Genomic DNA, 15771 nt, shown 5'->3' on the forward strand with positions numbered 1-15771 from the left:
AGAAAGTATAGCTTGAGCAAATCACAGAGGGGGTCAAAGGTGCAGTTATCCTGAAACTAACATCTATATTCAAAGCACATAAAACACGAAAAATCTGGTAACTTTTTTTAGGGGAAAAGTAGATGAGTGAGGAAAACAAGTGTCACCTTACAAGGAGCATAAAAAGTTGTATTTTGGAACACAGTCAGAAAGTAGAAGGGTATTTTATTTTATCTACTTTTTAATTTATGTTTTGTTAATATATCTAAGTTAAATTGTTAAGGGCTAGAGTCACAAAATTAAGCCTGGAACAAAAAACTCACCAAACAAAATGTGTTCTAGAGAATTACTAAATCTAGGATTGCCGTGAAGCCTGTTGTAATCCTCACAGTAAGTATATCTGATGGACAGATTAAGGAAGAGCACCAAGGTACTCAAGTTGATTGATAAGATACACAAAAAATATGTATTAATATTGATAGTTCTTACCACTTCCGATTGAGCAACCTACTCATTCTAGATATTAAAACCCACTTTTAGTTTTTATTATAAAGTATCAATCTATTTAATGCATCAGTGGCAACTGAGTTCTCTGAAATGGGTTTTAATTGACTTATGTAAATTCTGTGGACCATAATATTCCCCTTCAATGCATACATGGAGGGAGATCCTCTGTGGACAGATGTCCCACAAGGAAGGGTGACTCAGGCTCCTCTGTGATACCATCTCCTCCCTATATCTGGGATCTGTGCTGGGAAGGGGTGGAAGACATGCACATTATTCTTCGCCAACTCCACAGAAATTGGATAAAAGATAATACAACTTCTCTGTATCCTCCTCAGTGTTCCTAGAGGCAGCTGTTGCCAGCCGAAGTCCCTTGCAGTGCAGCTAAGGAGGCCATGAGGCCAGGGAGTGGGATTTCCCACTGGAGGCCTAGAGCCAGTGCCTCTGTGGGAATCCAACAGATTTAAGCAGAGGCTCTGTACCCTTTTCCAGCTCCTACCCCAACCCTGAAATCATATATGTGGGAGCTACATGAAGGATCCCTATGAGGTTTCCTCCCATGGGTCTGTTCAGAAAAAGGGAAGAGCTGAGCCCAAATTTATTTTCTTGTGTATTAAATGAATGCATCCAGATTCTATAGGAATAAAAAACAAAATAAGTTTGGAAAAATACTGTTATTGTTGGGTATTGCTGAAGAAACTGGTGAAATTTTGGTCCCAGGGACAAACGGAAGAGAGGTCCTATAGCAATCTAAACAAACAATACATATGTAAATGGTGGAGGTCACCAAAAAGCAACAGTAGATAGTTCTATACAGCTCTTATCAGTGAATGCTTCTATAGGGTTTGTCTTGAAAACAAGTAAATAAACTGGACTTTCTTAAGATTTAATTTGAAACTTATTCAGACAAATCTAAGCATCTGTCAGCTTTCTCAAAGGCTCCTGAGGCTGTCAAAGGAGCGCTAATGAGCCCATGCTAATCAAATGTCAATTATATTCAAGACAGCAACTGGGTTTTAACTGAAAATGACAGTTTTCAGAAAATTTTTTTTAGCTATCATAATACTAAAAATCTGGTGTAGCAACCTGTCCAAAAGTAATATAATAAGCTTTTCTGACCACAATTGTGTTATATAAAACTTGTAAATAGAAATAACTGAAGTGCACATGTATATTACCCCAAAAGTATCTAATAGCAGCTGCATAATGGATTGCCAGGGAAAAATTACTAACAATTCTACTTGCACTGTTCTTCCCTCATCGTAGCATCACCTATATTAAGGTATTATAGCTCCACCAACAAGGAAGCCAGGGAACAAGAATCTACAATTCCAAGTGGTTTGAAGTCAGACACAGTAACCCCTCCCATTTCTACCTCAGTCAAGAAACTTTACAGCAAGAAAAATTCTTTTAAGAGACTCACCACCTAACAAACATTCCCCTAGAGAGAAGGAAGACAATGGAGGGAAGAAGAAGGTAACAGACAGTTATTGCTAAGTACATTTCTGCTGAGATACACATATTAAGCAGCTACAACATGCAGTAAGAATTAAGGGCAGTTAATATTCTCATAGCAGCACACATTTCATACTCTGATCCTCAAGTGCCTACAATATGATCCACAGGTTATAGCACTGCACTGGGACTCATGAGATCTTGATTCAATTCCTGCTCCAGCAACAGACTACCCATATGAGCTAGGGCATGTTTCTCAATCCCCCCCTCTGTAAAACCATACATAGCACTTCCCTGCCTCACACAGGACTTGGGAAGATAAAATCTATTAATAATTGTGAAGCACTCAGAACCAACAATGATGAAACACAAATACTTAGGAGGGGAAACCTGCTTTTTGTTGTGTGCACACAGTTGATTATTCCTGAGCAGCAGAAGACTGCCAAGTTGCTTTAATGATGGAATGTAACTCTTGCCTTTGATGTCAGAGGAACAAAAACATCTCTTCCTCATCCTCCAGCCCCAGAATTTCTGTAACAAAAAGAAAAGGAGGACTTGTGGCACCTTAGAGACTAACCAATTTATTTGAGCATGAGCTTTCGTGAGCTACAGCTCACTTCATCGGATGCATACTGTGGAAATTGCAGAAGACATTATATACACAGACACCATGAAACAATACCTCCTCCCACCCCACTCTCCTGCTGGTAATAGCTTATCTAAAGTGATCATCAAATTGGGCCATTTCCAGCACAAATCCAGGTTTTCTCACCCTCCGCCCCCCCACAGACAAACTCACTCTCTTGCTGGTAATAGCCCATCCAAAGCGACTACTGTCTTCACAATGTGTATGATAATCAAGGTGGGCCATTTCCTGCAGAAATCCAGGTTCTCTCACCCCCTTCACCCCCCTCCAAAAACCACACACACAAACTCACTCTCCTGCTGGTAATAGCCTATCCAAAGTGACCACTCTCCTTACAACCTGCATGAAAATCAAAGTGGGCCATTTCCAGCACAAATCCAGTTTGTCTGTGGGGGGGCGGAGGGTGAGAAAACCTGGATTTGTGCTGGAAATGGCCCAACTTGATGATCACTTTAGATAAGCTATTACCAGCAGGAGAGTGGGGTGGGAGGAGGTATTGTTTCATGGTCTCTGTGTATATAATGTCTTCTGCAATTTCCACAGTATGCATCCGATGAAGTGAGCTGTAGCTCACGAAAGCTCATGCTCAAATAAATTGGTTAGTCTCTAAGGTGCCACAAGTCCTCCTTTTCTTTTTGCGAATACAGACTAAAACGGCTGTTACTCTGAAACCTGTAAGAAAACAAATATCTGTCAGAAATACCAGAGCGAAGTATCAAAGGGAACCTGTAGCTCTAGTAGGTCATTACATGACACTTTGCAACCATACTGATTGCCCATAAACTCAAACCTTGCTATAAGCCAGACACGGAAACAATGACAAACTTATCATCCTACTTCTGAGCCAGGCTTTTCTTCCTCAGCATACCACAACACAATTCACATGAACAGAGATACTAAATAACCTTCTGCAAGAAGGGGTAATAATGCTTTTATTTTTGAATTTTGGCATTTATTCTTAAGATTTACAAGTCCATCAGAAGGCTGACTTATCAGAAATATTATGTAACAATAAACCTTAAAATTAAACTCTTTAGATTGGACTTCATGTTTCAGACAAGTGTATTTTCCTTTTTAGCAGGTGATTATTCTTCATTAAAAGCATTACATTATTAACTGAACATCTACTTTCCTCTGGTGTACTGGTTAACAAAACTAAGTAAGGTTTATGCATAAAACACTGAAACTTTACTTTGTTCAATATGGGCTGAACACAGGCTACGTTTTCAAAGGAGATCATAGCTTCCCTTATGATCCTGATCTTTGAGCTGTTCCTTTTCGAGAAGCTACAATCATCTAGTCAGGAGCAGGACCTGGAGCATTACAATTGCTGTCAATCATCAATGCTGGTTGCACTGGAGTTCAATTTATAAGAGACCCAAGCTAGCTGTACTTGGAGCTCTGATTCTCAGCTAATAATCATAAGTCTCAGCATACCCAACTACACTGAGGGAATCTGCTGATGCAGGATGAGAAGAATGCAAAGCCAGTCCTAAATGCTTTGTGGCAGCCTTGCAGGTAACTATGGGCTACATCAGACAATGTACTGCTACTCAATATGACCACCCCACCCTCCACTTGCAGCACATAGATGCAATCTGAGTTGTGTAATATTAACTACAGTTGCAAAAGTGCTATTTTGTCATAATGCTAGACAACGAATTTTATGTTATAACATCAAATTTGGAATAAAAAAAATCAGTGTCAGAGGGATTATTATAATGGTGGTAGAGTCTCTTCGGACAGAAGACAGCTTTCATTTGTGGAAGAAAGAAAATGCATTACAAAGAAAAGAGGTGGGGGTTTTTTGCAGAAATTGTGCCAATTACAATAAAATTAAATTATTTCAGATAAAATAGTGACATAGGAAGATTGGAAGTCTGGTTATGTATTTTACGTTGTTTTAACAATGAGTTTCAGTAATTGCTCAAACACTTAGAAGCTTGAAGATTACATATGTTCCTCCAATAACTATCTTTATACACTACAATATGTACAACTTCGTTATTACAGCATGGCTGTGAATTTCTGGAACAGTTTTGTGAGGGTGTTTTTTGTAGTTGTTTTTAAAGAAAAGTACATGCAGAGAAAATTAGATTATCTTTGTCGAAGTTGGTAGTACCAAATCTTTACCTATTTTTTTTTCGTTCCTATTCTGGCCAGTTTAAGATACTGTGCTTTGTTTAGCTACATTAAAATATGCGTAATATTAATATTTTAATAAGTTAGAGACTCACTGTTTTAGTTTCTCTGTGAATATATACTGGGTAAAGTCCTCCACTGATGGTGCAAAATACACGGTATCTTGGATATTAATACCTTTTGCTTCAATATGCTCAGGGCTGTTAAATAGTAACACATAGAAGGGATGCAAAACAGGACCAAATATCTCATATATCTGAAAGGAAAAAAAAAAGAATTACAATTTACCTGAACAAACAACTTCCAAGGAGAAAGACAACTGTGAAATTTTAAATGTAAACATTATTGGTTATTATCAAGACAACATTAACTAGTGCAGTGGTTCCCAAACTTATTCGGCCGCTTGTGTAGGGAAAGCCCCTGCCGGGCCGGGCCGGTTTGTTTACCTGATGTGTCCACAGATTTGGCCAATCGCAGCTCCCAGTGGCCGTGGTTCGCTGCTCCAGGCCAATGGGAGCTTCAAGCAGCTCCCATTGGCCTGGAGCAGCGAACCGCGGCCACTGGGAGCCGCGATTGGCCGAACCCGTGGACACGGCAGGTAAACAAAACGGCCCGGCCCACCAGGGGCTTTTCCTGCACAAGCAGGGGAACAAGTTTGGGAACCGCTGAGCTAGTGCATTTTAAAAAATAGACACATCAAATTAATTTTTTGCATGTTGAGATTTTGTGATCGGATTTTTTTTTTAATGAGTTGTTTGACAGAGACTTATGTCTGTCTTCTGCAAATATCACTGCTAAAAACTAATTTTCTTCTTTTCATATCTAACCTTGTCACCACCACACCAGTAGCGGTTTCTCACCAAATGCGAACTCCTCACCCTTGCTAACAGTCTTACCTCCACCCTTCTCTCATTATCCTCTTCTACTGCTTTGACTCCCTCTGCTCCTCCCTGTCCTTTTGCATTGTAACCTCTTTGCTTTCCTTTCTAACTCTTGGTCTCCTCTCTTTTGTCATGTTGCTTGTCAAAGTTCAGGGCAAGGCACTTGTATTTCCCCTCCATGGTCTACCAAGGGCAATCACTCTACATTACTGGCATCACCTTTCTTGGACAGAGAACCATATCACTATCATTCCTGAATGGTTTTTTTCCCCCACCCAGGCTGCACAGTTCCTTACCTACACTGTGATATTTCCAGCAAGCTGGACTGCCCAAAGGGCCAGCATCTGCACTTTGCTTTCTCCCAGAGGTTATGAACAGTGTAATTGCCACAGTTGCAAGTGACAACACAGCTTTCTAAGAAAGCACATTTATTCTTAAGGTGAAAGCATTACAGAGAATACACTGAAAACAATAAAAGAATCTATAAGCATGCTAAAAATCTTACCAGAGATCACCCCAACTCCAATCTCTGTATGTATCAGTCCTTCAAAGCCCACAACTGGGTTTCCGCATGGGTTACCAGTTCATAAGTATCTTAGATTCAGAACCACAATCACCACAAATAGTTCCATCTTTCCTTTATACTGCTCTTGACTTTAATCTTATCTCAACTAACAGGTGATCAGCAAACAATGACCCCACTCCTCATGGCATAGCTTCAAAAGTATGGAGTTTTTTGCATAATCAGAGGTGGGGAATTTGCATTCAACCCCACCCCTCGACATTCCCCAGGAAAACCGCTTAACACTTTTTGTTCCAAAAGCCCATTCTTGTCTAGCACATTGTTCAGTATAGTCCTTTGAACCCCCAGCTCTCACATCTCCCCCTTCAAAACGTTACACACAATCCCAGTTCACAATAATATATAAACCAGGGGTTCTCAAACTTTTTCTTTCTGAGGCCCTCCCAACATGCTATAAAAACTCCAAGGCTCACCTGTGCCACAACAACTGTTTTCTGTGTAGAAAAAGCAGGACCAGCAAGCAGGGCAATTGCCCAGGACCCCACATCACGGGAGGGCCTGTGAAGCTAAGTTGCTCAGGCTTTGGCTTCAGCCCTGGGTGGCGGGGCTTGGAATCCCAGGCTTCAGCCTCATGCGGTGGGGCTTCAGCTTTCTGCTTGGGGCCACAGCAAGTCTAATGCTGGTCCTGCTTGGCGGACCCCCTGAATCCTGCCCAGGGCACCCAGTGGGCCCTGGAACCCTGGTTGAGAACCACTGATATAAACCATTTATTTAATACAGTGGTCCCCAATCTTTCTGTTGCTATAGCATATTCATGTTCCCAGAAGAGTGTGGCAGGTGCCAGAGGACCAGCTGCCGAAATACTTCCGAGAAGCGGCGTCATCAAGAAGCATTGCCGTCGAAATGCCACCAAGAAGCGGCAGCATTTCGGCGGCTGGTTGTCCGGCAGCCACACTCCTCGGCGGCGGGTTTTCCGGAGGAAGTGCTCCCCCCTCAGTAGGTGGGCGCACATAAATGCCCCAGCAGGCACCATGGCGCCCACGGGCACTGCATTGGGGACCACTGATTTAATACAATGGACCCCAAAGATAATGAAACTTAATTCTATAAGATCTCCCCGGGATATGACAGGAAATTGCCCTACCACACTGTCCTCTATACCCAGGGCCCTACCAAATTCATGGTCCATTTTTGTAAATTTCAGTCATAGCACTTTAAAAATCTTGAATTTCACAGTTTCAAATATTTAAATCTTAAATTTCACGGCGTTGTAATAAAACATGAATACGTATTTAAAAACACCAAAATATAAACATGTAAAGCCCTTAAGACTCTGCATTTCTCAAACTGGGGGTCCCGACCCAAAAAGGGGTTGCAAGGCTATTGTAAGGGGGTCACAGTATTGTCACCCTTATTTCTGTGCTGCCTTCAGAGTTGGGCAGCCAGAGAGCAGTGGCTGCTGCTTGATTGCCCAGCTCTGAAGGCACCACTGTGTACCCATATAGTATAGGGTACTTTTATAGTATAGGGTAAACGTATACAAAAGACCAGATTTCACAGTCCGTGACACATTTTTCTTGGCCGTGAATTTGGTAGGGCCTACACCTGGAATAGTCTCCATGTCTTTGTCTACCAAGAACTTTCTACCCCTGCTTCAAATTCATCTCTTCACGCAACCCTTCCTCCCTTTTTAACATCCACACTGCATCCCTCACTTGTACTGCTGTGTTTGTGCAACTTGTCTTATTTAGACTGGAAACTCTTTGGACCAGGGAATGTGTCCCTATAGGTTCACTATGTATTGTGTAATTGCCCACATTTGCAAGTTACCACACAGCTTTACAGCACTAAATGATTTGTAATAATCCAAGTATCATGCTCATATTCTTTTTTAACCTAAATTATAATTTTACTTATCTAAAATATATAATTTAGATAAGTAATCCATTTTCTTTTGATATAATTCAAACAGCTTGTATGTAATCTGAAACACTTCTCATAATGGGTCAACTGATTTTTCAAAATCTGCAGTTAAATTAAGATAATCAGCTTTAAGACTGTTGGCAACCACTATCTTAATGAGAAGTAACAGATTGTAAAAATCTCCTTCCTTTACACTTTATTGCTTGTTCAATCCAGAGAAAGCCTTCACTGTACAGCTAGTACACAATGTGCAGAAACATTTTAATACTTAAAGTATAAAAGCAGAATGGAAACTTATTTTACAGACTCTTGGGCTTTTCATTTCTGGCTTCTGATGCCAATACAGCTACAAATTGTTGCTATTCAATTGGAAGGTAGCAATTTTTAAAGAAAGTATTTTTCAAGAACAATTTCTTTCCCTGTTTAAAACAAAATGGATATAATTTTCTTTTCAAGTAGGTATAAAATATAGGGGAAAAGTACAATTTAATCTAAAAAACCCACTTAAATTCGTTCTGCAATTAGATGGCTTCGAAGTTTTCACTGAGTTCTGAGGAAAAACTGAAGTCTGAATGAAGTCTTGATAAGCAGGTGGATCATACTGAAATTTAGTGGAGAAAGACCTGGCCACATGTGTCTAGAAACAAACATATAGTAAGGAAGTGAGATTAAAAGGAACCATGCAGGGGTCAGGCATGACAGAAATCCTTTGACTTACCAAACAGAAGAACTCTGAAGAACTAGTGCCCCTAACAGTGATAGTTTCTGCAAAGGTTTGGAGAGGAGAAAGAAGGTACCAGAGCCCTATACTCTCCATGCTAGCCAGAGAAGGGGAGTGCATAGCACACACTCTAAGATGGAAGGCACTATTACAACAGCTGGTCAGGAATTTTTTTTCATCACCACAGTTTTTCCATTGGAAAATGAAACATATCTGTTTTAAGGAAATTTTTGTTGGGAATACTTCTCAGATCTACGATGGATTTTCTGGTTTTAACCACAGAAAAAATCCCACCTCAGAAAAGCCAATAGTCTGGTGGTTAGGACTCTCACCTGTGATTTGAGAGGCCCAGATTCAAGTCCTCAATTTATCTCATGTCATATAAATAATTCTGTATTCACTGGGCCAGACAGACAGGTTGACTATAGTTCTTATGGCACTCACATGGGACTGGGGGAGGAAGTGGAGGAGAGAAGAGACCTCTCACTTTTTATTAAACATTTTGAAACGTATCATAGAATATCAGGGTTGGAAGGGACCTCAGGACGTCATCTAGTCCAACCCCCTGCTCAAAGCAGGACCAATCCTCAATCAAATCATCCCAGCCAGGGCTTTGTCAAGCCTGACCTTAAAAACTTCCAAGGAAGGAGATTCTACCACCTCCCTAGGTAACGCATTCCAGTGTTTCACCACACTCCTAGTGAAAAAGTTTTTCCTAATATCCAACCTAAACCTCCCCCACTGCAACTTGAGACCATTACTCCTTGTCCTGTCCTCTTCTACCACTGAGAATAGTCTAGAACCATCCTCTCTGGAACCACCTCTCAGGTAGTTGAAAGCAGCTATCAAATCCCCCCTCATTCTTCTCTTCCGCAGACTAAACAATCCCAGTTCCCTCAGCCTCTCCTCATAAGTCATGTGTTCCAGACCCCTAATCATTTTTGTTGCCCTTCGCTGGACTCTCTCCAATTTATCCACATCCTTCTTGTAGTGTGGGGCTCAAAACTGGACACAGTACTCCAGATGAGGCCTCACCAATGTCGAATAGAGGGGAACGATCACCTCCCTCGATCTGCTCGCTATGCCCCTACTTAGACATCCCAAAATGCCATTGGCCTTCTTGGCAACAAGGGCATACTGTTGACTCATATCCAGCTTCTCGTCCACTGTCACCCCTAGGTCCTTTTCCGCAGAACTGCTGCCTAGCCATTCGGTCCCTAGTCTGTAGCTGTGCATTGGGTTCTTCCGTCCTAAGTGCACGACCCTGCACTTATCCTTATTGAACCTCATCAGGTTTCTTTTGGCCCAATCCTCCAATTTGTCTAGGTCCCTCTGTATCCTATCCCTGCCCTCCAGCGTATCTACCACTCCTCCCAGTTTAGTATCATCCGCAAATTTGCTGAGAGTGCAGTCCACACCATCCTCCAGATCATTTATGAAGATATTGAACAAAACCGGCCCCAGGACCGACCCCTGGGGCACTCCACTTGACACCGGCTGCCAACTAGACATGGAGCCATTGATCACTACCCGTTGAGCCCGACAATCTAGCCAACTTTCTACCCACCTTATAGTGCATTCATCCAGCCCATACTTCTTTAACTTGCTGACAAGAATACTGTGGGAGACCGTGTCAAAAGCTTTGCTAAAGTCAAGAAACAATACATCCACTGCTTTCCCTTCATCCACAGAATCAGTAATCTCATCATAGAAGGCGATTAGATTAGTCAGGCATGACCTTCCCTTGGTGAATCCATGCTGACTGTTCCTGATCACTTTCCTCTTGTGTAAGTGCTTCAGGATTGATTCCTTGAGGACCTGCTCCATGATTTTTCCGGGGACTGAGGTGAGGCTGACTGGCCTGTAGTTCCCAGGATCCTCCTCCTTCCCTTTTTTAAAGATTGGCACTACATTAGCCTTTTTCCAGTCATCCGGAACTTCCCCTGTTCGCCACGAGTTTTCAAAGATAATGGCCAATGGCTCTGCAATCACATCCGCCAATTCCTTTAGCACTCTCGGATGCAACTCATCCGGCCCCATGGACTTGTGCATGTCCAGCTTTTCTAAATAGTCCCTAACCACCTCTTTCTCCACAGAGGGCTGGCCATCTACTCCCCATGTTGCGATGCCCAGCGCAGTAGTCTGGGAGCTGTCCTTGTTAGTGAAGACAGAGGCAAAAAAAGCATTGAGCACATTAGCTTTTTCCACATCCTCTGTCACTAGGTTGCCTCCCTCATTCAGTAAGGGGCCCACACTTTCCTTGGCTTTCTTCTTGTTGCCAACATACCTGAAGAAACCTTTCTTGTTACTCTTGACATTTTTTGCTAGCTGCAGCTCCAGGGGCGATTTGGCCCTCCCGATTTCATGCCTACATGCCCGAGCAATATTTTTATACTCTTCCCTGGTCATATGTCCAACCTTCCACTTCTTGTAAGCTTCTTTTTTATGTTTAAGATCCGCTAGGATTTCACCATTAAGCCAAGCTGGTCGCCTGCCATATTTACTATTCTTTCGACTCATCGGGATGGTTTGTCCCTGTAACCTCAACAGGGATTCCTTGAAATACAGCCAGCTCTCCTGGACTCCTTTCCCCTTCATGTTAGTCCCCCAGGGGATCCTACCCATCCGCTCCCTGAGGGAGTCGAAGTCTGCTTTCCTGAAGTCCAGGGTCCGTATCCTGCTGCTTACCTTTCTTCCCTGTGTCAGGATCCTGAACTCAACCAACTCATGTTCACTGCCTCCCAGATTCCCATCCACTTTTGCTTCCCCCACTAATTCTTCCCTGTTTGTGAGCAGCAGGTCAAGAAAAGCTCCCCCCCTAGTTGGCTCGTCTAGCACTTGCACCAGAACATCTTGATTTTGTCCTGTTGCAGAGTAGAAAAGTTTCTGAACTCTCATGGGAAAACCATTTCCCATCCAGCTCTAGGCACAATCTGTTTTCTCCATCTCTCTGAAAAGCAGTAACTCTGCTAATCATGTGACATCCATCAAAGCCCCTACATCATTGGTATAAGTTTTACAGTAGCTGTCAGGAAGTTCTAAATTCTAAAGCCAAAGCAGACCCTTAAATTCAAGCACCTGGAATTGGTACCCTGACACCCCTCTCCTCCCTCTCCTGCACCAAGTATAGGCCTGTTTTCTATTTAAGAAAACGCGGAAAAACTCCTTCTCCTTTGCATGCGTCAGAGTCCATTATTCCACAAGCATCTGACTCAACAGACTCGTGGAAACAAAACCCTATTATCTTTCCTATGACCAGGAACTTAACTTCTGAAAAGTTGTTGATCAATGTCAGGATACCTACTCTGAAGAGAGCTGCAGATAGTTCCTGACTACACAAAGACTCCCATTCCTAAAATTATACAGTAAGCTTGCTAGTAGTTAGATATCAATACTAAGTGTTGATAAAGAGGTTTCACGATTTTATTTTTAAATAGGAAATGTGCATTCCGTCTTAATTTATACAGACTATTATAGCAGGAGCCAAAAGCAACCTAACTCTTTCCATTACAAAAAAGAGTTTATTTAAAAAAAAAAATCCCGAACACCCACCTTCATTGTTTGCATCAGAACTTTGAAATTTTCCAGAGAGAGAGAGCCCTGTAAATCAACTTTCATAAGCAACTAATGTTTATTAGTCAATTTTCTCAGAGAATATATCTGATTATATCTGAACAACACAACATTAGCCCAAGGTTAAAACAGCAGCAGAGATCTAAAAACACCGCATACCTTTCCTACAGTTTAGGAGTAGATCCTACCCTCTCCAAACTTTTTCTAGTTCCGTGCACAGTGCCCATTTACTGCTAAAAGAGCTAACTTTTAGATCATTTTTACATGCCTGAAATCGAACAACAGCAGAAACTCTTAACTTGTCCTGTAATTCTTTAAAGGATAAAGATCTTGAAATCTAGTCAGTTTAAAATAAAATAGGAGAGTTTTTCACTGGTGCAACCCCACAATAAAAAAGTCAATGTTTGTAATTTTCAAACCCTTTCTTTTTGGGGGGGAAAAAAGAGTGCTTCTCTCCCACTGTAGCCAGCCAGACAGCCAGCCCCCCCCCCAGACCAGCATTGCTGGAAACACACGGGAGCCAAAACACCAGGGCACTCAGCATAAATTCCAGCACAGCCTTTGAAGCTGTGAGAAGCACAGGTGTGCTGCTACAATGTGCCTCTGGGAACATATACAAGGATTAGGCTCACAGCAGGCAGAGGCGCTGTGACAGACATGGCTCTTAGCCCCTACTAAAACAGCATGATGCACACACACCAACATCCTAGGTAGGAAAATATTTACCCTGATAAAAGAAATGTCCAGTAGTTGAAACTTATTGTTTCTCCCTTGCAAGCGTGAACTACTCTTGCGAGAGCTGGCGTCACCCCAACAGACCAGCCCCAATTTGGCATAGAAAGGAGAAAGAGAATAAAGGAGTACAGAGGTATAAGTAGGGGACCTACAGCACCATGATTTTTGAGTGCTTTTCACTATCTATCTGCTGGTCAGATAAGTGACAGCCTCCCAAGGCTTCTGCAGCTAAGAGGGTCCCTAAGCCTTGTCCCTTATTCGTCTTTCCGCGGAACTGAGTGACCGATCCTGGCTTGGCATCGCTGGAGTCGAGAGATGCAAGGAGGGTAAGAAGCACCCACACCTGATCTCCTATCTTTAGTGTACACATATTTTGAAATAGAGCTCTATACTTTGTTTTCTTTCTTTGGGATTGTGGCTTCAGTTTTGTAACTTGTTTGTGTGTGTAACATCTCTACATTTAAATAAGCAGGCACTAGCAATTTTTGTAACCACATGATTAGAATCTAGTTTAATAAATTTTGGTAACCATTGTGCATAAGCCTGACTTGTTTCTCTGGTTTACTGTAAAGCAGCCAACACAATTAAAGAACCTCAGCCGTTTTGGCTATAAAGCCTGGCCATTAGGTGAGAGTACTAAGAGCCTAGCGTTGAGTTGTGCCGCCTCCATGGGGCAAACTCTTGGGGCACCTGTCAGTCAATCCTGGCTGCCCGCTGCGAAGGAGCTCTGAGCTCTAGCAGTTAAAGTCACGGGTGTGGAGAGGCTCTTAGTGCTGCCATTGGGGCACCTGTCAGTCAGTGTTGACTGCCCGCTGCGAAGGAGCTCTGAGCTCTAGCAGTTAAAGTCACGGGTGGTTAGGACCTTGGGGCATCCGTCAGCCTAGCCCGGGCTGCCCGCCGCGAAGGGACAGTGCGTCCTAGCGGTTAAAGTCACGGATGGTATAAAACGGGCATAGCTGGCACCTCACCAAACATCCCTGGCCATCGGCTAACACCCACGCTGTCCAATTCCCACATAAACAAGAGGGGGAAATGGACTACAGTGAAAATGACTATAGAGCAACAGTTCTCGAACTTTAGGAACCCGAGTACCCCAATTTTGATTTAAAAATTTGAGGACCCCCCAAACCCCTGCCCCCACCCCAACTCCACACCTTCCCCAAGACCACACCCCACCTCTTCCCACCCCCTGCCGCCCCTCCTCTTCCCCACCTCTTTCCGCCTCCTCCCCCAAGCACGCCCCATCCCTGCTCCTTCCCCTCCCTCCCAGTGCCTCCTTCACCCCGCTGAACAGCTGTTCCGCAGCATGCAGGAGGTGCTGTGAGGGAGGGGAAGGAGGAGGAGTTGATCAGCAGGGCCGGTGGCCCCAGACATGATTCACTGACCCCCCGGGAGTACTCTCACGGACCTCCAGGGATCCATGGACCCCAGTTTGAAAAACCCTGCTATAGAAAAATGCTGTCAAATGCACAAAATAAAACAAAAAAAACTGATGTTTCATTTATAGTTATGTTGAATGTAACTTGTAAGAGAAGGTAAAATATTCATATATGCATGATTTGAAGTTTGTGTCCCGTTAAGAAATATTTTCATTTACAAGAATACCTCTGAAGTGTCTTATTGAAAACTCAGTTTTATAAAAACATTAAGACTTTTTTCCTTGAAAGTATTAGAAGTATGGTTAATTATTCTAGTATTACATATACAGTCTGTTAAATGCAAGATACGTAGGTTAGGTGTTCAAACACATATGCAAAAATAGTCACACTCTAAACTAAAAAGAGCTAGCAAAGTAACCTAGCAAATATTATTTTACAGAACAAACTGCAATACAATATAATAGCTTTTGTGTTTCACACACCTTTCCTGCTGCATGCCGATCTCCTTTAAAAATGATGCTTTCCTCATTTACTGGAGGTAGGCCTTTCAGAGATTCAATTATTACTAAAATACAAGAAGATTTAAAATATATTAACCTTTAAAAATGTATTTACCAAATTATTTTAACAAGAAGCAGTAATTGCAAATAATAAAGAGCATGTTTAATTACGAAACAGCTTTAAGAAATAAAATTTGTGGATGAGACACCGATGCATATTTGTCATGAGATATACATGCATTTTTGTTTGCAGTATCAGATTTTATTAGCAAGATGAGGAGTTGTAGAAGCACCCATCCAAGAAAGAACAATAACTCCAAGGTTATATAATAAAACCTCTCTTACAATACTCTTGCAATACTGCAAGAATGATACATTGATGGAGATTCTAGGTAGGAAGAAGAGAAAAGGAAAAGTTACGTACAGGACCAATATTTATATTAGACCTTCATGGGGGAGGGAGAAGAGTAAGAAGAAATTAATTCAGATAGAAATTTTAAAAAAGGAACAAAAGAAGAGGGAACGATAGAATAGCTTCACATACTAGGAGCCATCATAGGTATGCAAAACTTGCCTTCTGGCCCAAAACATAATGTGGATTCCCTGATAGCTTCTCGTCTTTCAAGTGAGGGCAGCGGGATCATATGAAAAAGGAGCAAGTCACTAGTTATCACTAAGTATAATTTGACCCTGACAAGTTTGTGGAGAAAGTGGTTTGCTGGTGTAAATTTACTTTTGGATGCAATCATTCTGAAGACTGAAGTTATGTCCTAGACTACGGGTCTTTAGCATGTTTCAAAGACTGTTCAA

The 15771-nt window shown here is 42.1% G+C and overlaps 1 protein-coding gene across 2 annotated transcripts in view; it reads right to left on the reverse strand.

Annotated features, from left to right (window-relative positions):
* The window catches only part of NAF1 (nuclear assembly factor 1 ribonucleoprotein), a 75835-nt gene that overhangs the window by 23353 nt on the left and 36711 nt on the right, over positions 1-15771 (reverse strand). For both annotated transcript variants that reach the window (XM_037897481.2, XM_037897479.2), the window contains exons 4-5: positions 14944-15026; positions 4822-4982 (exon numbers count right to left, since the gene is read on the reverse strand). In XM_037897481.2, coding sequence (XP_037753409.1) covers positions 4822-4982; positions 14944-15026 — 244 coding nt within the window. The remainder of the gene's footprint in view (positions 1-4821; positions 4983-14943; positions 15027-15771) is intronic.

This window comes from Chelonia mydas, chromosome 4 (assembly GCF_015237465.2).
Source record: "Chelonia mydas isolate rCheMyd1 chromosome 4, rCheMyd1.pri.v2, whole genome shotgun sequence".
Taxonomy (NCBI): Eukaryota; Metazoa; Chordata; order Testudines; family Cheloniidae; genus Chelonia; species Chelonia mydas.